The 27866-nt window shown below is 35.4% G+C and overlaps 1 protein-coding gene and 1 non-coding gene across 2 annotated transcripts in view; both read left to right on the forward strand.

Annotated features, from left to right (window-relative positions):
• Positions 1 to 6648: 6648 nt before the first annotated feature.
• The window catches only part of INTS6 (integrator complex subunit 6), an 82375-nt gene continuing 61157 nt past the window's right edge, over positions 6649 to 27866 (forward strand). Inside the window, exons 1-4 of the mRNA XM_016143075.2 lie at positions 6649 to 7296; positions 7686 to 7763; positions 8581 to 8730; positions 26165 to 26254. Coding sequence (XP_015998561.1) covers positions 7186 to 7296; positions 7686 to 7763; positions 8581 to 8730; positions 26165 to 26254 — 429 coding nt within the window. The 5' untranslated portion in view covers positions 6649 to 7185. The remainder of the gene's footprint in view (positions 7297 to 7685; positions 7764 to 8580; positions 8731 to 26164; positions 26255 to 27866) is intronic.
• LOC118609451 lies at positions 18607 to 18765 on the forward strand. Its single transcript, XR_004953436.1, has one exon. It is a non-coding gene; the product is annotated as a U1 spliceosomal RNA (small nuclear RNA).

The following is a 27866-nucleotide window of genomic DNA, read 5'->3' on the forward strand; positions in this document are numbered from 1 at the left end:
CTTTGAAAATAGTCACGTTTAAAACTATATTAGAATAATGACTATTGTACAATCGTTTTTGGGGTTTGGCCCTCCTCTCTGTTGCCTCTATTTATATATATTTGTTGTAGGTAAATGACATGAAAACTTTTGATTCTGGAGTAAGTTTGGGCGTGATAGTAGATTTTAGGGACTGACACACTAAGTTAGTTAGGCTAGGCTGGTATAACAAAGAGATCCAAATGGATCCAAAACACGTAGCATGAACAGGACAAGTTTATTTTCTGCTCTTAAGGGTTGGTGTTCTTGGTTGGAAGACAGGTTCCCTCCACATATTTACAGTCCCAGGGCCTTCCATTTTATATAGCAAAACCTTTTCCCAGGTTATATATGCTAATTGTACTTACTATCTCCATCTCCAGGAGGTTAGGTTGTAAATTCAGTGAGGGCATAGAATTGCCAGATTCAGCAAATAAAAATACAGAATGCCCAGTTAGATTTGAATTTCAGATAAACGACAAATGAATTTTATGTTCCATGTAATATTTGGTAGTTATACTAAAAATTATACATTATCTGAAATTCCAATTTAATTTGGAATCCTTTATTTTATCTAGCAACTCTATGAGGGTAGGGAGTAGGTCTATCTCATTTAACAATGAATCCTCAGTAGCTGTTGACTTTAAGATAAATCTCTCAATAATATATAATGAATAATTGAGGTTTTGCCTGTCAGGGAGAACCTGTATCAGCAAAGACTACTTATTATTATTAATCAGAATAATAGTTATTAATGATTATGTATTATCAATAAATTTATTAATGAGAGTAACTATTAGCAAAGAATACTTATCAACAGTTAAGACTTTAATATGTTTCAGCATCTCAAATCACAAAATGGATAAAATCTGTCTCCCCCTAGATATCTCTAGAGCTCTCACTTTTTTGGGGTCTCTACTTCGTCATTTTATCAGATTCCTTCTCTGTTTTCCCTATTTAAAATTGCAACTCTGCTCCTTCTGCAACATTTTGTTACCTTTCCTTGCTTTATTTTTCCTCCTTCGCACTTAAAATACCAGATAATTATCTTAATTATCTTATTGTCTACCTCACCTAGAATGTAAACTTCTAGAATGTAAACTTCATTTTCCTATTTTATTCACTGCACATACTAGAGATTCAATAGTTGAACAAATGGCTGAATAAAACCACTGGTTCTTATTAGATTTTATAGTTACTAGTAAGTAGTTTGACAATATTCACTATATATGACACAAGATGAATTTAATTTCAATATCATGATCTGCCTATAGTTCACCAAGTCCTGTCAATTCTGTCACCTCAATGTCTTTTATAACCTTCCCCTTCTTTTCTCTGTTACACTTCCATATTTGTTTGAACAAAATTATTCCTATTTAAAAAAAAATGTTCCATGAATTAATGCAGAAATTGCCTAATTGGTCTCCTTGCTTATTCTAGTCCCATTCTAATTCCTCTTCCCAACTGTAACTAAAATTATTTTTCTAAAATGAGAATCTGATTATAACACCCCCTGCCCCAAAACTTTGTCTCCCTATCACTCAAAGATAAAATTCAAATTTTCTTACATGATCACATGGAACCCTTTATGATGTGGTCCAGCCTAAACTCCTACCACTCTTTCACACACGTTCCAGCCCTGTATGATTTCTGTCTGCTCAAATGATCACTTCTGTAATATTAGCTGCTCTCTCCTCAGTGGTCAGAGTTCTCTGATGCTTATTCTAAAAGCTAACTGCTCTTAATTAAATGGTATTTTACCAATTTTACGATTTACATTTCTATTTTAACACTTCTAAAACTGGAATTTAACTTGCAATAATGGTATCTTACAATGCTGTCACGAGAAGGCAGTTGTGATGTAGCTATATCAGCCTGTACATGTGCAAATGTAGTGATTATTCCTGGTGTCCTAACTAGACAATTGCAAACCCTAAACATTTCAATCATTTAAAGAAAGCTTAAAAGTCCTGGTTGTGGTCTGAAAACCTTTCATTGATACCTTCTAGTTGAATTGATAAAGCACTAACATCAAAACTCACAGAATGAAAGCCAATGGTTTGGAAGAAATCACTTAAGACAATAGTGGAGTATTCTTTAAAACAACTTGCATCAATAATGCTCTTGGGTGGTGGAATTTAATCTAGTGTGGATAAATTCTAATTGATATGAAAGCATTGCGTCATAGTTTAATTAGCAGCATTTCTTTTTCCCCTAGTGGTCTGAAAACAATAGCATTTCTTAGGACCCATGGTGTCTCAGTATTGATGGAATACGGTATGTTACTTTGCATTTTCAAAACAATCCTCTAAGATATGTCTTAGTATATCATGCCTGGGGTCTGCTGACTTATAATAGTGGGTTCTTATTATCTGTTTTTCTGCCATCTTTCCATTACGTTGTAAACTTTCTATGGCCTACCACAGTGCTTGTTCATACTAGGTGCACAAATAATATTAAGTTTAAAAAATTACTGCAATTTTCATGCTCTTTTGCTGGAGAAACTGTTCTACTGTGACTCCAATTCTCATTTTGGAAATGTCCATTTTCAAGACTGATCTTGAATCATCTCAGACTTCAACTATTAATGGGAAATATTGTTTTATGAAAAGGTCTACTTTCTTTTTAATAGTCCTTAGTAGCATTTTTCCCCCCTCAGGATTGATATATTAGGATGACCAAAATAAATTTTCTTGTACGTGTATTATCTGAATACATTCTGTGGCATAGTTTCACATCTAATTTTTTATGCTTATTACTTCAACATTATTGCCTATTACTTCAACATTATTGTCTATTTGTGATCTCAAAGAGTAAAGCAGAGAGCTCAGGAAATGGTAAGACAGTGGAAAGTAACTTTATGTTACATATGGAGAACACTAGGTTTATCTGATTATTTTGTTCAGATGGCACATCCAGATACCATAAACCAAGTCTTTGGCACATAATTATTTTTAAACTGTGTAACCCTGCTTAACTGGTTTAAAGTAATTTAAAAGATCTCTGGTTGGCTTCTACAAATCAATCTAATTTATCGGTTTTTAATTCTGTTAGTATAGCTCCATTTCAACAATTTAGGCTAGTGTTAAAGCCAGAGTCACTAGTCTTTCAGAAGGTTTCATATAATTTATTCATCCCTTTTAAATCAGAGCTATAGCATCTAGGCAGCAATCCTTTGAAAGCAGCAGCAAAGTGCGTTTATCTCTCGCTTATTTTTTTGACCAATGCCCTTCCAGAAAAATCTTCCTTAATCCCCTAGACTGCAACAGCACATGGGTTAGCACACACTACTCCAACTAGTTTTCCCTCTAGCATTGCAAGAACTCACGGCTTCTTCAGTTGAATCTGATGAAATAGTTGGCTTGCATTTAGGGGTTATGTTTTAGAAAAATAAGCCTGCATATTATCAGAATCTTTCTAGAATCATATTCTAGAATCACAGAGATTGAGTGAGGAAGAGATCATGTTTCCCATTTTAGGCTTACTCCAAGGCCTAAGCTCACCAAGGAAAACGGTGGGAGTCTCCATCATTATTTTTCATTTTTTGTCAAAATGAGTTGAATCCAAGCAATTTACATAAGCATATAATACAAATCTGTAGCTATATTGGTGTCACATTTATATATTTTTTTCCTTTAGGTTTGCAGATTTATTTTAGTTTTGAAGAAATGTAATAACTCTTTAAGGGTATGTGAATTTGTGAAGTTATTTACTAATATTAGATGCTAAACATATATATTATTTTTATAAGCTTATCCTAATTCTACTGAATCATTTTCCTCTGGGTATGGGGATTTAGTACATTTATTATTACTTTTAAGCTCAATAGGTAATACTGATGTGCCTGAACCAATAGCTTAACTGTCAACTAGAATAACTAAGAATAAACTTGGCCTATTTCACAATTTTGTCTAGGGATCACTCCTCAATGCTTCCAGTTTCTGTTGCCTCTTGATTTGCTGCCTATCTATGTCCTGATTTCTTTCCTGTTCTGCCTCAGGGCATTGTCTTCCAGTACTTCTAAGCTTCTGAACTAGAAACCTGGCCTTTGATGCCATCATAAACATAGGTTCTGGTTATATGCTCCAGGTTGGCTCATTGGACTTGGCTCTCCTGATTTTTATATCTGAACCTGGCTCTCCCATATACCTCCACTTATGACCCTATCATGACAATTTGCTAACTGTACTGAGTCAGGGAAGAGCAAGCCATGATGTTCCATGGGAAATGATTTCAAGTAACTATAATATGAAATAACTAGAATGCAGGCTCATCTACATTAGTAGTCTAGTTTGAATCCCTTCAAACACTGCTTTGTACTTAGCACCCCAACTAAAAACTCTTATATGAGAAAAAAACTTCAACCTGGAATAAAGGCCCTCTATTGTCTACACATTCCCTACCTTTCTGGATATTATTTGTGTAGCTGACCCTTCATCCCAGCTGAACTTGTTTCGCAGAAAGCCACTGGCAATGCTGTGCTTTCTTCACTACATTTTCAATGTCTAGAAGGACTTTTTCACCAGCAGCTTCCTCTTCCTTTATCCACATATCCAAATCCTACCAATCCTTTAAAGCAGTATTTCTCAAACCTGAGTATAAAATTAATTCTTAGGATTTTACAGAATACAACTTTAGATGGGCAGAGGTCCAGACACCACAGTTTGAAAGGGCTGACATAGAAAACTGAAGACCAATTCCATGAAAATCTTGTTTATAAATTATCATTTTGAAAGAATTTTGTCTTTGTAATTGGTAGAACAATTTGTATATTGTCATTAAAATGAAAACAAAAAGTTTAAAGCATCAAAGAACTCTGATTGTTAGCTCCAGGCCTAGGATTCCAGTTTTAGAAACACTGGTTTAAAGTACATCTTAAACATACTGACCTTGGAAAATGGGTAACATATTTTCCAAGGGTAAATAGGGCAACATATTTTTCTTTTCTGAGTTATTTGCTATCTAATCACTTTTTGCCTTATAGTAGCTAATAATATGTAATATTTTTCTAGAAAAACCATAAACTCTTTGAACGCAGGGGGCTCGCTTTATTTAACTCTACTGGTCCTCAGAAAATGCTGGATGTTAAGACCTGTATTTCATCCTATTTAGTAGTCCAAATCTCTTAAAAATATTTGTGTTCTATGGTATATACTCACAAGCCTACTATAAATTAACAAATAGCCCTACTATAAACTAACAAAAAGTTCAGAGACTGTCTTAAAAAATTAGGAAAAGTCCAAGTTATAAAACTCAAGATTTTAAAAAAGTGCTACATAGCAATTCTCTTCAGTGTTTATAGGAACAATTTATAAAAACGATCAGTAGGTAATTATGAATTTCAGGGTAAAGAGTAAATAAAGTTGAAATGCAAGGCTAGTAAGAGGCTTTATAAATAAATACCTACATAGTCTTATAGAGGGTGTTATGTCCCTAATTAGACTTATCTTTCAAGCAGTCGTGTTTTTAAACCAGTGTATTTGAGGAAACGGTTTTTCTTGGATATTTAGAATTCATTACTTCAGGCATAAGGGCTTAAAAAAAAACCTAGAACGTCTTTCCTCATACAGTATTTGGAAAGGGTCTGAGAGACAACACATAGCGAAAGTAAAAGTAGAGACGGTTGAGGAGTCCATTCTCTAGGTCGCCTGGGCAAGCTGGTCAGTTTCTTCATTTAAAACTAAAAGTAATGGACTATGGTTTGGTAAGGTCCCTTTTAGCTCTGAAATTGATATTCTAAGTAAACAGGGCTTGAGAGGTATTTTTTTGGGTAGAACCAGTTATTTTTGAGAATAAAAAGCGCAACAAACTGTTTATCGATACTTTAGTCTTCCTCCATGCTCTTTCAGGACTAAGATAGAAAACAGTGGGGTCGTTCTCTTTCTGATGGGTCCTTCAACAAGAGGGCTCCTGGCCTGCTCCCACCCCACTGCGGACGAAGTCTACCCCTAGCCTTCACTCCCCAGCGGGAGCCCTGTGACTCGCGAAGATTAGTCCCTGGTCATAAACAACCTCTCACTTCCCCTCCCCCGCCTCCGGGACCGCCTACGTTGGGGCCGGCCCTCCGAGGCCCAAGGAAACTCCTCCAGCGACCGCGGGCCTGCCCTCTTCTCCTAACCGGGTGTTCGATCTTTTACTTCAGCCACCCTTCACTTGTTCACCAGGCAAGGGGATCGCTACAGCGACTTCGAAAGGGGAGGTCAGGCCAGCCTCCATTTCCTTCTCCCGACCCCTATCACCTCGCACAGCCAAGGAGAGGCCACCAGCACGGACGCGCAGACTCACAGCCGCGGCTGACCTGCGCGCGCCGACGCGGCTCCCGCCCCTACCCCGCGATCCTTCCGCGGCCCGTCTCCGCCCCTTCCAGGAGCCCGCCTCCGCGTCTGCCGACCCGCCTGCTCATCCCTAGCGCTCGCTCTCGCGCGCACCCGACGCCCCGCCTTCGCGCGTGCTCAATAACAGTTCCCGGAGGCGGCCTACAAGCTTCTCCCGCCCTTGAGCTGTTTGAATATGCTAATAAGAGGCTAGGAGCAAACCAATAGAATGGCGGGGCGGCGCATCACGTGGCTCGAGGACGTGTCAGGAGGCGGAGCCTCTGCAGCCCCTGCTCGAGTTAAAACCGGAGTGTGAGAGAGAAAAGCGCTTCAGTAGCGAGAGGGGCTGAGAAAGTGGTGACACCGCCGGGGTGCGGAGGGAGTCCCTGAAACTTCTCCCAACAGCCCCAGGGCCAATCTCCCCTCAGCCCACTCCCCTCTTCGCCAGCTCCCTGGTCCCCACTCCCTGCACCGGGGGTGGGGTGGGGAGCCAGGCCCGTCTCCCGCTGGGACACACACAGGGGCCGGGAGCGGGGACGGGACCCCCGAGGCGGGGGGGACGGACCGACAGACAGACGGCCGGGCGCCCGCCCCAGCGGGCAGGCAGGCAGGAGGAGGCGGAGGCGGAGGCAGGGGTACGACGGGGAGGACTGGGTCTGGGAGTTTCCTCTCAACTATCGGGGGAGAAACTCCCCGCAGCCGGAGGAAAGACCCAGACGGTGTTTTCCTCCCGGGGGCCGCGCTCTCCCGCCCCGCGTAGCGGCGGTCAGCACCGCCGCCGACACCGGCGCCTCCACCTCTACCATCTCCTCTTTCTCTACCACCTCGGGCCCCGGTGTCCCCGGCCAGCACTATGCCCATCTTACTGTTCCTGATAGACACGTCTGCCTCTATGAACCAGCGCAGCCATCTGGGCACCACCTACCTGGACACGGCCAAAGGCGCGGTAGAGACCTTCATGAAGGTACCGACTGACCGAGCCAGGGCGGCGACCCCGGCCCGGCCGGCGGCATGGGTGGCGGGGAAGGTGGCCGGGGGCGGCGAGGCGGAGGTGTCGGGGACCTGACTGCGGGAGCTGCTGGGCTCGGGGACCCCCTCCCCCACCGCGCGGGCGGGCGGGCGGGCGCTACGAGCCTGGCTCGGCCCGGGCCCGGACTCTGGCCCCGGGCACTGTGTGGGGGCCGATCTGTGTGGGGGGGACAGCGTGGTGGGGTGGCCGCTACATGTGCAGTATTGTGGGGGGGGGGGGCGGCGGGGCCGCTGGGCGCCCGTTCTCCGCCTCATAACCTCGCTTGTGTGCTTCCCTCTTGCTCGCCCTGTTCCTCCTCTCGTTCCCCACCCGCTCTCCCGCAGCTCCGTGCCCGGGATCCTGCCAGCAGAGGAGACAGGTATATGCTGGTCACTTTCGAAGAGCCGCCCTATGCTATCAAGGTAACAGCCCTCGCCCTCCCCCTTCCCCTTCCCTTCCCTGTTCCTTCCTCGCTCGCCCTCCCCGCCCCCCCATTCACCCTTCATTATGCTCCCCTCCCCCACCCGCTGTGCTCCAGGCGCTGAGGTCTTTTCCCCTGCGGGCTCCCACCCCCTCCCCCGCTCTGGAGCGTCCTGGCGCGGCGCGGAGTCGCCGGGCCACCGCCATCCCCTCCCCAGCCCGGCCCGGCGGCGGCGGCGGCGGCGGCGGCGCTGCAATCAACATGGCCGACATTTCCCCTCCGCGGCGTGAGCGGCAGCAATGAACTGTGGGGGATATTTATTCAAGTTAGCCCGAGTGACAGCCGGGCCCGGCCTCGCCGAGCCCGGGTTTGCATTAAAGGGGAATCGGCCAGAGGCCTGGCCGTTCTCGCCCATGCTGGCGAGCAAGCCGCTTGGGGGGCTGTGGGGCTTGGTCTTCAAATTTTTCCCCAGAGGGCCGCAGGCCAGTGGGACAGCTGTAGGTTAACTTCAGAAGTCCTGCTAACGTCTGCTTTCCACTGGCACTTTGCATCCCTAAATTTTAGGTATTAGGTTAGGGAGTAAATTTCCCAGGAAGTTATAAAGTAGTTAGGCTGTTAGCTAGCAAAAGCGGTAGCGCAGGCAAGTTTATTCTTAGCCACTGTTGGGAGAGCGTTTCCTGAGCAGTGAGTTTTAACACGTTAATCAAATCACACTGTAAAGTGAAGTAGCTAATTGATGAACTACAGATTGTAGTGGCTCTCCGTGTATACGTGACTTTGAAAGATGAAAAAAAAAATTCTAACATTTATCTTTTCAGGCTGGATGGAAAGAAAACCATGCTACGTTTATGAATGAACTGAAAAACCTTCAGGCTGAAGGACTTACGACTCTTGGCCAATCCCTAAGGACAGCTTTTGATTTATTAAATTTAAATAGATTAGTAACTGGCATAGACAACTATGGGCAGGTAGGTTGAATATTAAGGTGGAAAAACATTTTTTCTTTTTGTGAAAAAAACACAGTCCAGTCCAAAAACTATATAACATGAAATACAAGTATAAAACATTTCAGATCAAAATCCAATATACACATAATAGAAAAGCGAAACCGACCATACCGTATAGGGTTATATAGCCCCTTTTCTCTTAAAGTGTATTTGTATTCAAAATTAGAATTGTTTGCTATAACATTGTCATGAATTTGGTTTTAATACCTTGCTCTCAGGACATGAAAGGGAAAACATCCTGCCTTACTACACAATTTTTCTGTTATTCTACCCACAGGCATTTAGTCTGCCATCACAGACACTAGTTGATCAGCTGTTTTTATTCTATATTACTAAAATTGTTAGAGGAAAATATATCAGGTTTTAATTTAACCATATTGTATAACTACCCTGGAAAGTAAGATTTTTCATTGGAGTGTAGTAATTGGCTAAATACATGAAGATTTCTCAGCTTTTGAAGCATATACAATAAGCAACTATGGGAAGAAGTCTGAATTAATTCCTGAATTAAATGGCAGGTCCAGAGGTGGGTTTTTTGTTTTTTGGTTTTTTTTTTTTGTCTTAAACTCCAACCCCTTGGAAAAGAGGCCATTTGAAAATACGAAAGAACCTTTCCTTCCTCCCTTAGCACCCCCCCACCTCCATTGCACTTGCTTTTATCATTTGAAGATAAGACGAGCTTTAAATCACAGGATGGTTCACTATGGAATAATGTAAGGTGGTCCGTTATTACTTTTTTTTTGAGATTGCTGGCCTGGAAAATAAAAGATATTAAAGAATGTGTAGTGTTACAACATAAAAGAATATTAAACCCAAGGAGTTCAATTTTTATGCTGTAGTGCAAAGCACTGTTACCACAATGATATGTTTAGCTATACATTTTGTTCTTTTCCCCAGTTCCGTGAGCCAGTTTTCATGAGTTGCACAAATTTCTCCTTACTACAAGTTGTGGTTGCTTTATATAGAAAAGAACAGAATAGTTCCCTTGTTTTAGTGATGTTTGTACTTAGGAGTAATTTAGCCATATAGCATTTAAAGTATACGTTGCAATTCAGAGTCACTTTCTGTTTTTACTAAATTGCATTTCCATTTAATTAAGTAAATGTGTATTTTACTACATTAATATTTTTATATTTTTCTTTGCTGCTTTATTTTGCAACTCAGTAATTAGGCAGATTTGCTATAATTTTTCAGTTTCTATAAAATAGTGGATTTATTTCCCTTTTATATTCCTTTGTTTTATGTAGTGATATACAGTCATTGTTTAAGGTTTTGGTCTAAACTTTTAGTTCAAAGACAAATTTGAAAGTTGCCATTATTTTGTTATCTTTATTGGTTATCATTATATAGCAGAAACTTGATTTCCTGTTTTTCTGCATCACATTTCATAAGTGAGAAAGGCATTTAAACACACTTACTACCAGCTAATTAAAAATATTTCTTAAGGTACTTCCTTAGAAAAACTGATTGTTATGGAGAGGCTGAGGACATTTGTAATTTAAACCTGTATTTTCCTTTTCCCAGTTGCCATCTGCCTCTGGATAACACTTAAGTTCTTGTCTGTAAAGCTTACAGAAAGTCAGGTTGAAGGTGGTCCGGCTGTGCTGTTACCACTTTGACCAAGAGAAGCGCCTGGAGATTAGGATATTTTTGCATGTTAGGACTTATTAATTCAGCAAGAGAAAGGAATAATGCTTCTAAGTTATTCTGATGAAAGCAAGGATGCAAGGAGTAATATTAATGCTTATATCTTGAATTGGCACATATAAATGACATTAGTATTAAACTAATTTAGGAAGCTACAATTTCAAAATGAACATGATTGAGTATAGTGTTTAGTGAGAAGAAAACATCTTTCCAGAAGATATTTTTCATCATAGGACTTTCCCTTGCTAATTTAGATATTATATATTTACAGTTCAAAGAAAGGATAAATTGTAACGAATTCTGAATGTCTCAAATACTTAATACTAAATATATTTCATGTATTTTCTTATTTGCAAGAGTACTTTGTATCTGCCTATATTCTGTGGAAAACCTTTATTCTGTAACCTCTGTTTTTCATAAATACTTCCCTTTCGTGATCTACACTGGGGTCTGTGGAGCCCACAATACTAAATACTTGTATGTAATCTCAGTAATTGAAAGAAATGAGAAAAAGTGAGCTAGATGAAAAATAGCATACTGATTTTATAGAGCACCTAAAAACCATTTTTTTCTGGATAATCTTAATGTGGGCATATGTGTGTGTGTATGTGCATATACATAGTGTGTATGTTTGTGTAAACAGAGATAGATAGATACTGCCACATCTGCTCCCACAATACATGCACATAGTGGGTTTTCTGAAACCAACTCCAAAAATGTTTTTAATATCTATATTGCATCTGTTATTAGCATACCTACAAACAAAACATTGTTGAGATATTAGCTGGGTTACTAACAGAATTTGCAGTGCATCAATAAGGTTAAAGTAGCTGAGAAAATCCTTGGTGGCTATTTTCCTCAAGCATTTTGGATAGTCCACTAAAAAATTCCTTATATAGAAGTCCTTATAGTATTTAATTTTGATAATCAGTACCATTTGCTGGTATTTCTACAATTATGCAACAGCGTAGGTTCTAGTCAATCTTTAATTATAGCAGCACCTATTAAGTTGCTTATCATTGCAGCTATATTTTTTAGGTGTTCACACTAGAGTTTCAGATGATGATCTTTTGAGAGCCACCTAAAATCTGAGCCAGGCTTAATATCTAAAGTTAGGACAAGTCTATAAAGTTTTAAAAGTCTGATTAAAATTTTATACATAGATTGGTTTATTTTTCACATTATTCCAAATTGTCTGTTTTCAGTGTTTCCAACATTATTGTTTCTTTTTTTCTGAAGTTAGATTCCAGTTAGATTTAGCCGTTAAATATTACTCTTACCTGTAATTCATCATTTTTGTCACTGAACTGATTCAAAAGTCTTACTACCCAATATATTAGTACTGACTAGATTGTTCCAGGACTTAAAATGGGACCCAATGTGCTACTTTGTATCCTCACTGTGAAGATAATCCCTGACCAGTCCTTAAAATGAGATAGAAGATGTGTTTAGTGTTTTTAGGATTTTCAAACTGAGTGTTTAACATATAAAATATGTGTTAATCAACTAAAAATGGTGGCTTTAGACAAGGTCAAATTCAGTGAATCTTAGGATAATTTTAACCAGCTCTATTCTTCAGCATATAGAACTATTTGTGAATTTAACAGATAATTCAGGTAGAGTTCTAATAATACTTTACTTTTCCTTTACCCAAGCAGAACCCGTTTAGTACTCATTGAGTACAAAATATAGGCTTCCCTTCTATGTTGGTAGGTCAAGTAATGAAAACTTGACACCTATTTGGGTTTTTGGTTTCCCACAAGTTATCAACAAATGTTTAACAATAGTTTGGTATCTTTTGACTATAGGCATCTTTTCAAAAGAAAGTAGTTTATTATACTTGAACATACTACTGTGCTGAATGTGGACTGAAACACAGTGATTGAATTTGGTAAATGCTTTAAGTCCCTGAACTTTTTATCTTGATTTTAAAATTTTGGTAAAGAGTACATAACATCAAATTTATAATCTTAACCCTTTTTAAGTGTACAATTCAGTAACATTAAGTGTATTTATATTGTTGTGCAACCACAATATAACTTTTTCATTTTGCACAACTGAACTTTTTTATCTTGCACAACTGAAACTGCCCACTAAATAATAACTCCTCATTTTCTCCTTGCAGCCTTTGGTAGCCACCATCCTGCTTTCCTTGTTAATGAATTTGACTACTCTAGAGATAACCTTGTATAAGTCGAATCATAAAGTACAGTTGACTTTTGAACAACAATGGGGTTAGGGGTACTGACCCCGGCACAGTTGGAAATCTGCATGTAACTTTTGATTCCTCTAAGTTTAACTAATAGCCTACTATTGACCAGAAATGTTACTTAAAGTTTATTAACACATATTTTGTATGTTAAATGCATTATTCTTACAATAAAATAAGCTAGGAAAAATGTTTAAAAAATCATAAGTTATTCAAGTTATACATGGATGCTTTTCAATAAATATTTATTGAAAAGCATCCATGTATAACTTGACCAGTACAGTTCAAACCTATGTTCAAGGGTCAACTGTATTTGTATTTTTATGAGTGGCTTATTTCGTTGAGTGTAATGTCCTCAAGGTTCATAAATGTAGTATGTGTCAAGGTTTCATTCCTTTTTAAGGTTCAATAATGTTCCATTGTATTTATATACCACACGTTGCTTATCCATTCATTTGTCAATTAATACTTCTGTTTCTTGGCCACTATTAACATGGTGTGCAGACGTGAAAGATCTTGCTTTCAGTTCTTTTGACTACATACCCTGCATATCATGTTGGTCATGTGGTAATTCTCTTTTAAAATTTAAAAATTTTTGAGGCACCACCATATTGTTTTTCATAGTGATTACACTATTTTACATTTCTACTAATAGTTACAAAAATTCAAGTTTCCCCACATCATCGCCAGCACTATATTTTCTTTTTTTCTGATATTAGCCATCCTAATGATTTATTTGCATTCACCTGTTATGTATGTTGAACATTTCTTCATATACTGGTTGGAAATTTGTATTTTGGCTTTGGAGAAATGTCTTTTCAGGTCCTTTGTTCATTAATTTTTTTTTTTTGAGTTATAGTAGCTCTTTAAACATTCTGGATATCAATCCTTTATCAGATAATGTGATTTGCAAGTATTTTCTCCCATTCTGTAGGTTGCCTTTCACTGCTGATTGACCTTTGATGCACAGAAGTCTTAATTTTTAATGTAGTCCAGTTTATCAGTTTTTTTTTTGTTGTTGCCTATGTTTTTGGTGTCGTATTGAAGCAGTCATTGCCAAATTCAATTGAAGTTTTCTCTCTATATTTTGTTTTAGGAGTTTTAGATCTTAAGTTATTAATTCATTCTGAGTTAATTTTTGTTGATGGTGTATGTTAAGGGTCCAGCTTCATTCTTCTGGATGTGGACATCTAGTATTCTTAGCACCATTTGTTGACAAGACTGACCATTACCCACTGAAAGGTCTTGGCAAGTCCATGAATTTTAAGCCTCCTAAAATTATTTTCAGTAATTGTTACTGACAGATAGGGGATTCTATGGTCAGACTAACTTAAATGTTTTTTCTCCATCTTTGTTTGTGTAAAACAAAAGCAATGGTCAGGAATGTGAAAATTGGAATCCCAGTCTTGACTTTAATATATTACATTACTATGTGACATCGGGCAATCACTTTACCGCCCTGTGCTGCTGCTTTGTGTTCCAAATTGCCAATAACGAAGCCATTGCACCCTTATTACAGAATCGATGAGAGGTTTAAATGGGATAGTATATTAAAATGCACTTTAAAAATTATTAAGTGCTTGCTCAGTAAGACACAAAGCATATTTTTCATCAATAGATTATTTACCTCTAGTTTTTTATTTTCCAGCTTTAAATTTGAAATTACAATTATAAAAATCTATATTTAACTATGCAAATCTGTATTTAAAGCAGGTTTTTATTACATGCTTTTAAATCTGTTAGCATATTAAGTATGTATTTTTTCTTGAGCTTTATATTGCTTCCTTGGGAATTAGTGTGAAAAGTAAAATACTATAAGTTGGCCAAAGGTTTTTTAATAGCAATTGATAATGCATGACATAAGTACAGAGATGGTGTTTTAAAAAAATTTAAGTGAAAACAATGTAAATAGTTCAGTAGGTAAGTCAGAAAGTCATTGTTTGGCAGGAATGCAAGTTAGAAAAGGAACCCTTAAGAGACAAAGCACACGCTTTAGGAATCTTTCAAATAGGGAGCTCCCCCTAGTGTGTTTAAGATGAGATTTACACAAGTTCGATTTGCAAGGAAGTTTTGAGGTACACATCTCTTGGATAAATTAAGGGATATTTTAATCAGAAGGTTTGATCTCAAATTGAGCATTAATTTTAATGGTGTAAAGGAACATTTCAAGACCCAGATTTTATTTGAAACACTTGTTACAGTTTTTCATCATATTTAACACAGTCTTTTCTAAAAAAAAATTACCTTCAAAATGAAAAGGAATATTCCAAAGATTACATTGCATTCTTAATTAGAAATTATTGGAAAGAAATATAGAAGGCAAAAACAATAGACTACTTGAAATTGTATTTTTGCTTGTGCATGATGGTATCAATAATTATGTATTAAACTGTACAACTGAAAATTAAAAGGTCAGGAACAAATCTAAGAATTCCACTTATTAAGTATTTTGAGTTGGTTTAAGGTCATTTGTGGTTAGAATTAGCTAAAAGGACAGTTTAGCCATGTTCATGTTGTGGATTTCTTCAGAGATTGAACAGTATTTTATAACTTGAGATTTTCTTAAATCTTTAAGTTATTTTTAGCCATCGTTATCCTTTATCCTAATTTATAATCTACAAATAAAATCATCTTGGTAGGCTTTTTTTTGGGGGGGGGCGGGCAGTGGTCAATGCTCATGTAAACCAGCCATGGTTTTTTTATTTAAAAAAATTTCCTTATGTAACCATAATTTTTGTTTAGCTTTATTAATCTGTTTAGCATGGTCAGCAGGCCATAAGCAAAACACTGTGTGTGTGTGTGTGTGTGTGTGTGTGTGTGTGTGTGTGTGTGTTTGGTTTTAGGGTCTTTATTCCCTGATCCATCATTTTCCCGCCAACCTTTATATTGAGATATAACAATATACAAATCCTAGGTTTGGAGCTTAGTGAATTTTTATATACACTCTTGAAGGAAAGTTGAACTTTTGCACCTCCTGACAACTGTTCATTGGACTTTCTATAAGTATTTCTTATGATTATTGTTTCTTGGGACTTTAGAATTGAAAGTGATATTAGAAGTTTACTCCATCTTCCTCATTTTATAGATGGATAAAGTAAGGCCCAGAGAAGTTAAAATGCTTAATTTCTTCACAGTTATGAAATATTTTAAAAGATCGCAATTGGTTATGAAACAAGTCTGCAGATTTTATTAGTAATTTATATATTAAAAATAAATTTTAGTTTAAGGTACATAACCAGTAGATCTGAGTCTCTCAGGAGTATATCTATAATTCTCTAATGATATATGCATTCTTTCAGTTCCTCTGAAAATCAGGCATTTCATTTTGTCGATGTGTTATAGTCTTTCTTGTAACACCCTATTAAAATATTATTAGATTCAGGTGGATTTCCTCCCCACTCCCTTGTTCGGAAAAGACTAATGTGATGAGGGGGATAGTTAACAGGAATTTTTTACCATTACTGTTTTAAGGCCTAGATACTAACATATATATGTATTTAATGTCACTTTTTGATTTTGTATTTCATAGTTCATTATATTTCTGATGTAGTTAATATAGAGCTGTTCACCTAGTCAATTAGTAAATTTTTCTAAGGTAGTATGCCAGCCAGTATTAGTGCTATAATTAACTTCTTACCTGAACAGTTTTGTAATTAGTTAACTAGCATGTTTCTTCTCACATACGGTAATTTTGAAAATCTCTATTCATTGTGTTTTAAAATGCAGAAAAACCTGCTTGGCTATATGAATTCCCATTCTACCCATGAGTTCCTGGCAAGTCAGATAACCTTTCAGCCTATTTCCTCATTAGGAAAATGGGATGAAAGGATCTATCTTGCAGGATTATGGTGACGATTTAGTGATGTACAGCATAATTTATTATTGTAACACATACCGTTTTTGTGACTTTTAGTTTAATTTCAAAAACTGGAATTATGGGTACATAGAGTATTTTATTCAGCTTTTTTCAGAACAATAAGTGGTGATATGGAAAGAACTGCTTTATTGGAACTGGCTGTGCCTGGCTCTGCCACTAACTACTTTATGTTGTATTGACGAGTTCCTTAACCTCGCTGAATTTCAAATGACTCACATACAAAATGATAATATCAATCTTGAAAAATTGTATAAGAATTAAAAATAATATTTGTGAATTATCTAACAAAGTGCCTGCTTGGTACATGGTAGGAACTTAGATGATGATAATCATCCCCAGTACTATGGTAAACATTTGACAGGGTAAAGCTTTCTAATCTGAAGCCTTTGAAAGAACACAATAAAAGTTGTTGCATAATTCAACATATGTCCATCATGAGAAGCTGGAATTAGCTATTCAGTAGTTCCAGCTCAAGTAAAATTTCTTGCCATAGGAAACACAATGGTTTTTGGTTTTGAATTGAAGCTCTATAGATTGTTCCAGAAATACTTCCCTGTTGGTGTTACAAAAGTCTTTTCCTCCAAATCTGTTTCTTGTTCAAAGTTTTATAACAATGAATATTTACAAGGTTTTGATTTTCAGAGCAAGAGAGATTTAAGCTTTGAGGAAATTTAGATCTGAGTTTATTTCTAGGGCTTTGTTAACAGTATATTTTAGAATTCAAGTTGGTGATGGTTGGGGTAAGGATGAAAGGAGGCTGTTTTTGACCAGAAGAAAGGTCAAATATAAAATGTATGATCCGTTTCATTGATTGTAATGTAGACTTAACTATGGGGAAGAAAACAATAGGATAAGTCTAGGAAGAATTTTTTTGTGTGATGGTATTTCCTTTTTAGAGCATAAGGTATTTGAAACTTGATTATTAGTATATTAAGAGATGCAAGTAAAAAATATTTTACCGTTTAATTAAGAGGATTAGTTGTAACCTGAGGACAAATTAATATTAGCTTAGTGATGTCTTATCACTACTAGTCCCTATGTACTCTTGCCTTTTTCATCTGTACGTTCAAAAAGTATGACATTCTAACATTTTTTATCCATTAGTTTTGCCTAGATCAGTTAGGGGACTTGTGGTGAAGGTCTTTGGGAGGATTAAATCATCAAAAATTTATTATAGAAATAAAAACAGTTCTGAATGTTTGAGAAAAGTAATTGCAGCATTAGCTGTTAGGTTAGGTAATTTGTAACTAGTAAATGATGGGATTGACCTTGGCCTGTTAAAGGAATACTTTCCCCTTGTTTTAAAGTTGTTGAACCTAATTAGATATTAGGAAACATCAATAGTCTTCTGAGTATTCTAGTGTTTGAAACTGGAACTGTCCAGTTTTTCTGAAAGGATTAAAAACAATAGATGATGATAATTATTTTATTATTATGTTTTATTATGGTGACATTGGTTAACGAAATCCAGTAAGTTTCAGATGTACAATTCAACAACAAGGCATATATATATATTACATTGTGTGTTCACTGCTCAGAGTTAGAGTTAGATTTCTTTCTGTCACCACGTTTGACCCCTTTGGCCCCATCTGTCCCCCTCATCTCCCTATACATCTGGTAGCCATTAGTCAATTTTTATTATTTAACAGATTATTTTTAATTACTGGAATTGAAGATTATTGAGTATGCAGTGTTCTGTGAAAGGTAGGCTGCAAAAAAACCCACAGTGGTTGATGTTACAAAGCTTACATCAAAGAAAATGACAAGGTGTAGTATATCTGGATTATCAGGAATAAGCAAATTGATGTCTGGCCTCTGGTAATGCCTTGGTTTTGATAGTTCCTGATCATTTATATACTTTGGCAGGTAATAACTAATGTAAAAATTGGAATTTTTGTTGTGCAGTTTTAGTTGTCAGTCCCATTTCTCAAAACCAGTTTTTAGAAAAATCAAATTTCCTGCAGAGAATTGGGCCTAAGTCAGTTAGTAGAGAGAGTAAAAGTTCTTTATATCTAAATTTTATTGTTAACCCAGGATGGATAATGTCTAATCCCAAACAAGATTAATGTATTGAATGTAAGTCCTAATGTAAAAAAATCATCTTATACTTAACTGGCAGGGGAGATACCATGATCATGAAGGTGGTTTTCCCAGGGCGAGGCTTGTCTATTGCACTCTGGATGTGCTGACCCCAGTGATTTCCCCAAATGTGGGAAACAGCATGATTTGTGATAGTGGGGGACTGCGTTCTCACTCACCCCTGGCTTTTTTGGTTTCGAATGTCAGATTGTTTCTACTGCAAATAAAGCAGTAGTCATAAAAAAAAAAAAAAAAGAAAGTCATCTTGTCATATTCTTAGAGCTTCCATTTTAGTGAACTATTTATAGCAGCAGTCTAAAACATGTAACAGTCTGCAGTCATCCATATGTGACATCTGCTTTTTCTTGAGGTTCATGTCTAAGGTAAGACCTTGGTGGTATGTATAGGTAGTAAGGCTTATAAAAAATTTATAAAAAAGTAAGCTGAAATATGTGTTTAGTATTTTGTTATCCCAGAATATCTACTTTGAGAATTTAAAATTGGAATGTAGCAAGAATGAATGTCTAGAAACTCTACTCAAGTATATATACCTATGTAATGGATTCGGAGAAGTTTAAATATATTTCCTAAGAAATTCTTACTGAAATTGGATCATCTAGAAAATGAAAAACCATATTTTTTACAAAATGGGCGCTCTTAACACTAATCTCAAATTACGATTTATTCAGTGAAATTATTTTTAGCTTGGCCTTCAGCTGTAGCATATGGAAAACAATAGACTCAGTTTTTCCAAGTGCTTATGATTTTTTTCCTTTATTAAATTGAATGCTTTACTAATATATAGCATTTACTAGGCTGTTCCCTCTTCATTTTCAGTTGTAGTCCTGAAGATAACTTATGTAGAATACTATGGTTGAATTCCATCTTTTTTTGTAGGACAGCTGTTGGTCTGTGAATGATTCTTTGAAACCATATTCATAGTGTGGATGTTTTTAGAAGGAAGTAACCATAATGGTTAAAGATATGATTTAACCAGACTTTTGCAAAGGTAATATCTATAGATTTGGTGGTATTTAACAACCCAAATTGATAATTAATCTCAGTAGGATAGGCAGATCTCTGTGATTTATTATGGTCACATTTTCAATTTGTATTGCTACGTAACTTCACTTGTCTTTGAAAATATCTTTTCATCTTGGCTTTTATTTTAATTTATTTTTTAACTTTCGGCCATGTTTCTAACATGTTTATTATTATACACTTTGCTGGAATAATTTTTTCCCAAATTATTATTATCCTATCCATTTGATATATTGTATATGTTTTTTTTTTTTTTTTAATCTAGAATGTTAGTATTTCTTAAGTAAAATTGTGTTTCTGATACCCGCATTCCTCATTTTATGCCGGTATAAATACTATTCGCCTGCTACTGCTTTTTAAATATTGCCCAAACCAATTATTTATTTGTTAAAGTAATCTTATTCAAACTTTACACTCTAGTAACACTCAAATTCCATGAAATTATTCCATATTTAATGTCAGATATGTTGAATTTATATTACTGCCCTTTGATATAGTAATACTTAGCCCTATCATTTATTGAGTTTCCTTAACATTAATTTGTTTCACACCATCAATTTTCCAGTCAGCATTTCTTGCATCATTACTATTTGGTTTATTATTTAAATCAAATTCTAAGATATTGCTCCTTAGTCATTATATTAAAATGAATATATGGATTCCTCCCGCTTTTGCTTGTCTTAATTTTCAATCTGCTTTTAATGCATGTTTTTAGCGTAAGGAATTATATGGTTAGGTAAAGGAACTGTATTGGTATGCAATTGTATAATGGGATTACTTGAAACTAAAAATATATTTCTTTTAATGTGGAATTTTAACATGTTTTTCTGTAGTCATAGACCTTAATGTATTCTAAAATACTAGGTTTTTATGCACTAGCAGGTTTTTAAAGTTTTATTTTTGGATACTAAGCACATTTTAATTTTGAAGAGTACTTGTTTTGAATATGTAATAAATGCCTTGGTTAAAAAGTTCAGGCATTATAGAAAGTTATATAGGTGCTCACTTCCATTTTTCAGAGGCAACAATGGTTAGTTAATCAGTTTGTAAAGTATCCTTCAGAGATCTTTTATGAATAGCCAAAGGTATTACTTCAGAGTTTTTCCATCAAAAGTCTCATGCCATACCACTTGAGATATTAACTATAAAAGTAATAATCTTGCTGAATTCTAAAACAAATATAAAACTTGTAATTTCGGCCTTGGAATATTGATTTAAATGTAGACCTGTCAGGCCTGTATTGATTTAAATATTATTATTATTATGTTTTGTTTTGAATATGTAATTAACCTGTTATATAGTCATCTCTGTAATATAATGAACTTCCCCACTCTTTAAAAAAATAGCTAAACAGTATTAATGACAACAAATTATTCAAAGAAATATAATTAGCACCTCAAAACTGATTCCATAGATCTTTTTAAATATATAAATAATAGTACAGGTAGTAAGCAGAAATTAAAAAAATTCTGGTTGTGGAATGTAGATGTCCGTCCAGAGTTTAAACAGTACTGAACTAAAAAATGTTATTTATTCTAATTGGGTCGTGTTGCAAAATACTTATTAAAAGATTCTTTTCTCAGTTACATGTAATTGTAATAGTGTTTATTATTATCAGTATGACTAATAAGTCTCTGGGTGAATTGGATCCTAAGATGCTTCTCTTTTAGAAATAAGTTTAAAGTAGAAGACTATTATGTTTAATATTAATGTTTCTATATTTAATGTTTTCTTTATAGAACCTAAATTTTGACAAATGATGTAGAGAAGTGTCAGAAAAAGTTTCTAAATGAATATAAGATGGTTTGTCAGATTTCGTAGAACTGTTGTTAATCCCTTTATTATATCTAGTAATAGAGGAGAATAATAGGGTAGATAATGTAGGCTTCATTTCATATTTTTACTATTTATATAGATTCTACAAAGATACAAGTAAAGGGAACCTAAAGATCTAGTCTAGCAACTTAATTGTTAAAAAATTTTTATTAACAGTCCTACTTAGTACTTGTCTGGTATGTGCATGAGAACCTTTAGTGGTATGGTATGTATTTTTCAAGGCATCCCTTTCCGTTTTGTTGTTGCTGTTATTTACTTGAAAAGGAAGTTTCACATGGAAAAAGGCACAAGCTGTTTCTGAGTTTTTGATATTCCTGCTAGGTGGTATACTTTTAACCCAAATGTATGAGACATATACATTTTAACATCTCTTTTTTGTTGATTTCTATGAGCCACAGCTTTCCTGGCACATAGCAAAATAGCTAGACAGTAATAGGTGTGTGTTAGCTAAAGATGCTGCCACAGGAGAGCTGACGTTTGGTGCATTTTTTTCCTTCAATAAACCTTAAGGCATAAGAAAAGTGTAGCAGACACAAGTAACTTGGCTATCCTTATGAGATTGTTCGAAGGACTGGTGACATGGTGGTGCATGGTGGCACTGAAAGAAAACTTGAGTCCTTTGGTCTTCCAGCAGAGTAGCTACCAAAAGTTTTGTAAATGCTCAGGACTGCCTTTCTTTTGCTTCAGAAGGTAATAGCTAAGATCTGTTTAAGGGTATAGTCAAATTCCTGTGCCCCTTCTTCCACTATATTTTAAATTTTGGGATAAAAATTAAAAGTTCTGATTCTGAGAACCAGGCTAGTTTGTATTTGGAGAGAAATTAGTAATATTTCTACTCACCTTAGTTTTATACTTTAAATTTTCTTAGTGATACCTTATGCCTTAGTTGAATTAACGCCATGATATTTTTAAATTATTGAGGAATTAAATGAAAATGTTTCCTTTATAAAATCTCTTTTACCTGAGGCTTTTGACCAATATTTAAATCACATTTTCTAAATGACAGGATTCCCATTAGCAAATAGCTCTGGAGGTAGAATATTATATTTTGCAGTATATTTTCTGGCGACATGTCTAGGTTGCTTTGCCAAGAAATACTGCTTTTCAGAGGGAAGCTTTTTGAGATTAATTCTGCTAATGGCAAAAGCAAACTTTTAGTCCCTCTGCTGGTTGCCTTTGTCGTAGCAGAGCTTATTAATTTATATTTTGAGATGTTACAACTAAGATAAAGGCTGTTTATAACTATGACCAAAGTCAATTTTGAAGTAAATTCTAACATGGGCTCTTCCCCCATTTGAGTGACTTGCTGAACATACTTAAGAATAAAAATATAGTTACTCTTAAAAATAAAGATTTCAGAATATCTCAAATAGGTGAAATGAGGATGGCCATATTTTTCTTTACTTTTTTTCTACCTTTGATCTTTATGTAAATTTTCCAAAATTTAAAGCCTTTAAAGAACTTAATATTTTTTTGTATTTGTATATATACTCTCTGAAAGTTGGCTGAAGTTACATAGTTTTCAAAAGTAAACTGATAAATAATTGTGTTACATTTCAGTGTGTTTTTGTTGGGGGAAGGTATATTGATTTATATATAGAAGAATTGATAGTGCTTGCTTTGTTAGCACATACACTATTAGAATTGATGGGTAAGAAATCACAGCAACAGGAAACCAAGAGTCTTAACCGTAGTTAAATTTCACTGAAGATAGAATATATTATGAAAACCAAACAGATTGTAACACTATCCATTGTTGAATGAATGTAGCATAATCCAGGTTGGTTGGTGTAGCATTGTATGGAGAATTAGCTGCTACCAACAGGACCTTTGTAAGTGCTACAGAAAGACCATATGATTAGGAGTTGGAATAAGTTTTTGGCTTTGCCAGTTACCAACTGGGTGGCTTTGAGTTATATCAAGTTTTTAGGACCAAATGAGATAATGTAAGTTATCGTCCTTAGCAAGTACCTGGTTATTATAGTAATCTCATGCATAGTGTCTCTGGGGAGAATATTATGTGTATAAGACTAGTAAAATTTCAACTAGAGATTTTGTTTTGTTGTCAAGGAAAAAAGTAACTTTGATTTTAGTGTTTGAATTTAGCTTAAATTTTAATAACTTAAAGACTTTTTGCTAAGTTTGAGTACATTTTCACTTGATTTTTAGACATTCTGGTTATATTTTTTAGAAAGTGTATTAAGTTTTGGATTGATATCTATAAAATTCTTAATACACCATAGATCTTTGTTTATTAATTGTAAGTATGACCAATTCTCTGGGCTCTGGAGGGTAATTCTTAAAGTGCTTATACAGGAAAAAGAATGGATGGATGTCAAAGTTTTGGTCAGAAAATACGACTTTGACTTAGGTTAAAATGGTACAGAGACACTACTATTTGGTCCCTGCTTTGGTGGCTTTAAGGGATTTGCTGATCTGTTTTTGAAAGGCAGCAAGTCAACCAAAGTAGTTTTAACTTAAGGGTAGAATCAAGATACAGTGTTTTGAAGGCATTAGGATATCTTGCTTTTCTTTATCCCTGTTTGCCAATTTTTGAACTGAAATGTGTTTGTAGAGACCAGAAGAGGAGAGTTATATGTATTCATGGATACGTACATTTATTATGTATGAGAGTAGAGATTATATATTATGCATCTAACACCATGCTTGTTGTATGCATGGTAGCCACTCAGTAAATGTTTGAATGACAAATGTGAATGGACAGTGGATGACTGGACAGATATAGAAGGGAGGTAGTGTACCCTTGTAACCTAGTAAATTCATGAAATGTTTTGTGTTACATTTTGGAAGCACTCATATTGAGGTAAAAGTAACATAACTATATTTTTGAAGCTTATTGAAATTTGATTTTAAATGGTTTTGTGAATATGGGCAGGTTTGTATTAGGCTATAATCAGTGAATCAATGATGTTTAAGTGCTCAGTGCTTAAATATTTCGTGCTTGTGGCTGAGGATGAAACATGACATGATCTTTGCCTTTTTGTATTGAAACACATGAAACAACAGCAAATAATACAAGATGGTGTATTTTTTAAAAATTGTAGTAAAGACAACAAAATTTACCATCTTAAAACCATTTTAAGTGTAGAGTTTAATAATGGTAAATATATTAACATTGTTGTGTAAAGTGTTATAAATTAAAAATAAGGAGAGAAAGGATAAATGCTCTAGGGAAGTGGTATTCAAAATATACTCTATGAAACCACTTCAGTTTTATTTGGAGAAACATTCTATTTATGTATATTTTAATTATTTAATTTAGGTTTGAAAATTACTATTATTAGGATTTAGAGAGGGAGACGGATATAATTATTCAAGGCCTGAGTAATAGAGAACGTTTCATGGAAGAAGATGATGACTTAAACTGGGCATTAATGATTAGGAATTGGACGGGTTGTGGACAGGGAAAAGGGAAGTATTCTACTTGAGGGGACCAGTCAAAGTTCAGAGATGGGAATGAACATTCCCTGTTTCTAGATCCATGAGAAGACCTGCATCATTAGAATTTATTATTTATGTTAGGGGTGAATAGTGTGAGAAGCAATATAGTATAATAATTACAAAAAATGTGATCTGTTTATCATGAATGTTGTAGAGCAAGAAGAGAAGGTGTAAATTCATGGATTTTTTTCCCCTGCAAGATTTCTGTAATGTTTGAATGCTACTGTGCATTCAAAATCTTCTAGAGGTTATATCTGATGTTTTGTTTTGTTTGACCAGAGGAAGCTTTCTCCATCTGGAACCATTGTTACTTGGACACGTTTGAAAAATGTACATGCTACTTAAAGGTTGTGTGACTTGATTAATTTACTAGATACTCCCTCCCACACACACTTTATGATGATTAGGTTATAATCACAATTACTGTATGAAAAAGTATAAATTCACTTAATTTGCATTTTATCAAGATCTTAAAGTGATTCATATGCACATTAGAGTTTGTCAGATACATTCTGCATCATATTTAATACAACTTCATTTTGTCCTTTCTTGAACAATGTTAGTAGCAGAGAATTTGTTACCTTTGATTTAAACTACAGGGTTTACCCTCTTGAAATGTCTATCTTTTGGTCATAGTTTTATACAGAATGTGCTTAATATCTCAAATGAGAGCCGTTTATATGTAAAGAAAAGCATGTGCTTATCTGAGTCCCTCAGAAGATGTCACCTAGAATTGATCGTAGTGCACATAGAGTGACTTGGCCAGAGATTCGAATGGAAGTTATTTCACCTTATGTATAGAACTAGTCATTTAGTTAGATATTTGATTATAGGCACAGATGTTCACCTGTTTTTTGCCTGTCTTTTGAAGAAGTTTCTCCGTAAACATTGTCTACATTTTAATTTGTAATATCTAAATATGTCAAATTTTAGAATTGAATTATGGAGTCCCTTTTAAATGAAATACTTGTAGTTACATAAATATAAATGCTTACTGTAAAAATTAAAACAATCTAGGAAAAAGTGAAGCATAAACTTTTTTCTCTACCTATTTCTACTCCTTTAAAGTTATCCTCTGTTTATGTTTCCTTCTAAACTTTTTTTTAATGTACAAAGGTATACTCTGTATAAGATGTTAACAAGAATGGGGGGATTTATGCATTGTTCTAAGAATTGACTTTTTACTCAGAAAAATTAAGGTAATGTCTAGACCTTAATACGATCAATGTGTTTTTCAACTTTAGGGAAGAAACCCCTTTTTCTTGGAGCCAGCAATAATTATTACAATTACTGATGGGAGCAAACTGACTACTACCAGTGGAGTCCAGGATGAGGTAAGTTATATTTATGCATGGTTATGCAAATGCAGTTGAAAAATTTTTTTTATACTCTGTCAAATATTGACACCTTAAATAGGTTCTCTCTGATAATTTGATGCAATCGAGTTATCTTCTAGGACTCATCTACCTTCTCTGTTGTTTATAGCAATGGTCTCCAAATTTTCTTGATTAGGAATCTCTGTAAAAAAATTTGAGCCTACCCCTGCCCCATTTATATGTGTACTATTGAATTTACGTGAGGGTGATAGTATCAGTTCATACAGTAAATTTATTAAAATTAATTTTTATCTTTAGATTAAAACATGGAGACAGTATTCCAATAATTTCTTAACATATTTCAGTGTATTATCATGTATACTCCACTGTGGACACTCCTAGACTTAGGGTATAACAAAGTCATGAGGAAGTTAAGACTAGGAAAAATGAAGGTTTTGAGACATTTTTATTATAAGTCAAATATAGTATAATAATTTATAGCTAACCTCACCAATTCTCTACTAGCATGCATCATACAGAGTTGGTTGTGTGTGGTATGACAGGATGAATACAATAGAATTATTTTAACTTTAAATTGTTTTTATTATAATATTTGAACTGTTCTAGAACTATTATCCTAAAAATATGTTGCTATAGAAAGGAGGTTATTTAGACTACTTACTTTACTTTTTGCATTTGCTTTAGAATCTTAACTTTAGTTCTCACTGTATTTACAAAGGTTTTGATTAAGTAGAAGAGTGCAGTTAAGTTTAGTAATTTTTAGAAATACTTTTCATTTGTGTGACATTGTGAAATGCATATTGGACGTGGAGTCAGGACATGTGGATTCTAGTCTTTGTTCAATTACTTTCTGGCATTGAACTTTGTATCTAACATTTCTAAATCTCTATCCTTGTCCATGAAAGAAAGATGATAATTCTTGCCTTACCTCATAGGATTGTTGGAAGAATGTATGTGAAAGTACTTGGTAGGCTGTAAAGAACATTTATTCTGCCATGAAGCACTGGAACTAGAAAGAATTGTGATTGCCTGAGAGGAGGGAGGAGAGCCAGAATTGTTTTGTTTGAGCAGTTAATATTAAAGGGAATTTAGGCTTCAATTCATAGAGATAGAGCTGAAAAATTCAGGGAGATTAAAATTCATATTTAAGTAATGTATAGTGTATGCATAATTAGTAGCCTTGGAATGCTCCATAGCTGACTTTAATGGGTTTTGGGGCTTTCTTGAACTTAGTCACATGTATGATGTCCTGCCATTATCAGGAACAGGTAGAGGTTGCTCATGTACATCAATGTGCAATAGAAGTGTTGCTTAACTTTAAATTTGAAACTCTCAAATTGATTTTTCCCACTTTACGTTCCTTTTGAAAATTTGAGAAAGATTGACGTATTAATAATTGGATCAGAAATATTATAGAACTCATAATAATTCTTCAGTTATATTTTGTGTAAGTTAGAAGTCTTTTGATGGTTTGTTTCATTTTATCCTTAATTTTGATTTGTAGTTGTGATGACTGAAAAGGTAATTCTATTTTTTATTGTAAAATATTCCACATGTGAGATTATCCATGCTCTGTCTTACTGCCTTTGTAGACTTGTTCTTGTTTCCA

This window comes from Rousettus aegyptiacus, unplaced genomic scaffold, assembly GCF_014176215.1.
Source record: "Rousettus aegyptiacus isolate mRouAeg1 unplaced genomic scaffold, mRouAeg1.p scaffold_m13_p_11, whole genome shotgun sequence".
Taxonomy (NCBI): Eukaryota; Metazoa; Chordata; class Mammalia; order Chiroptera; family Pteropodidae; genus Rousettus; species Rousettus aegyptiacus.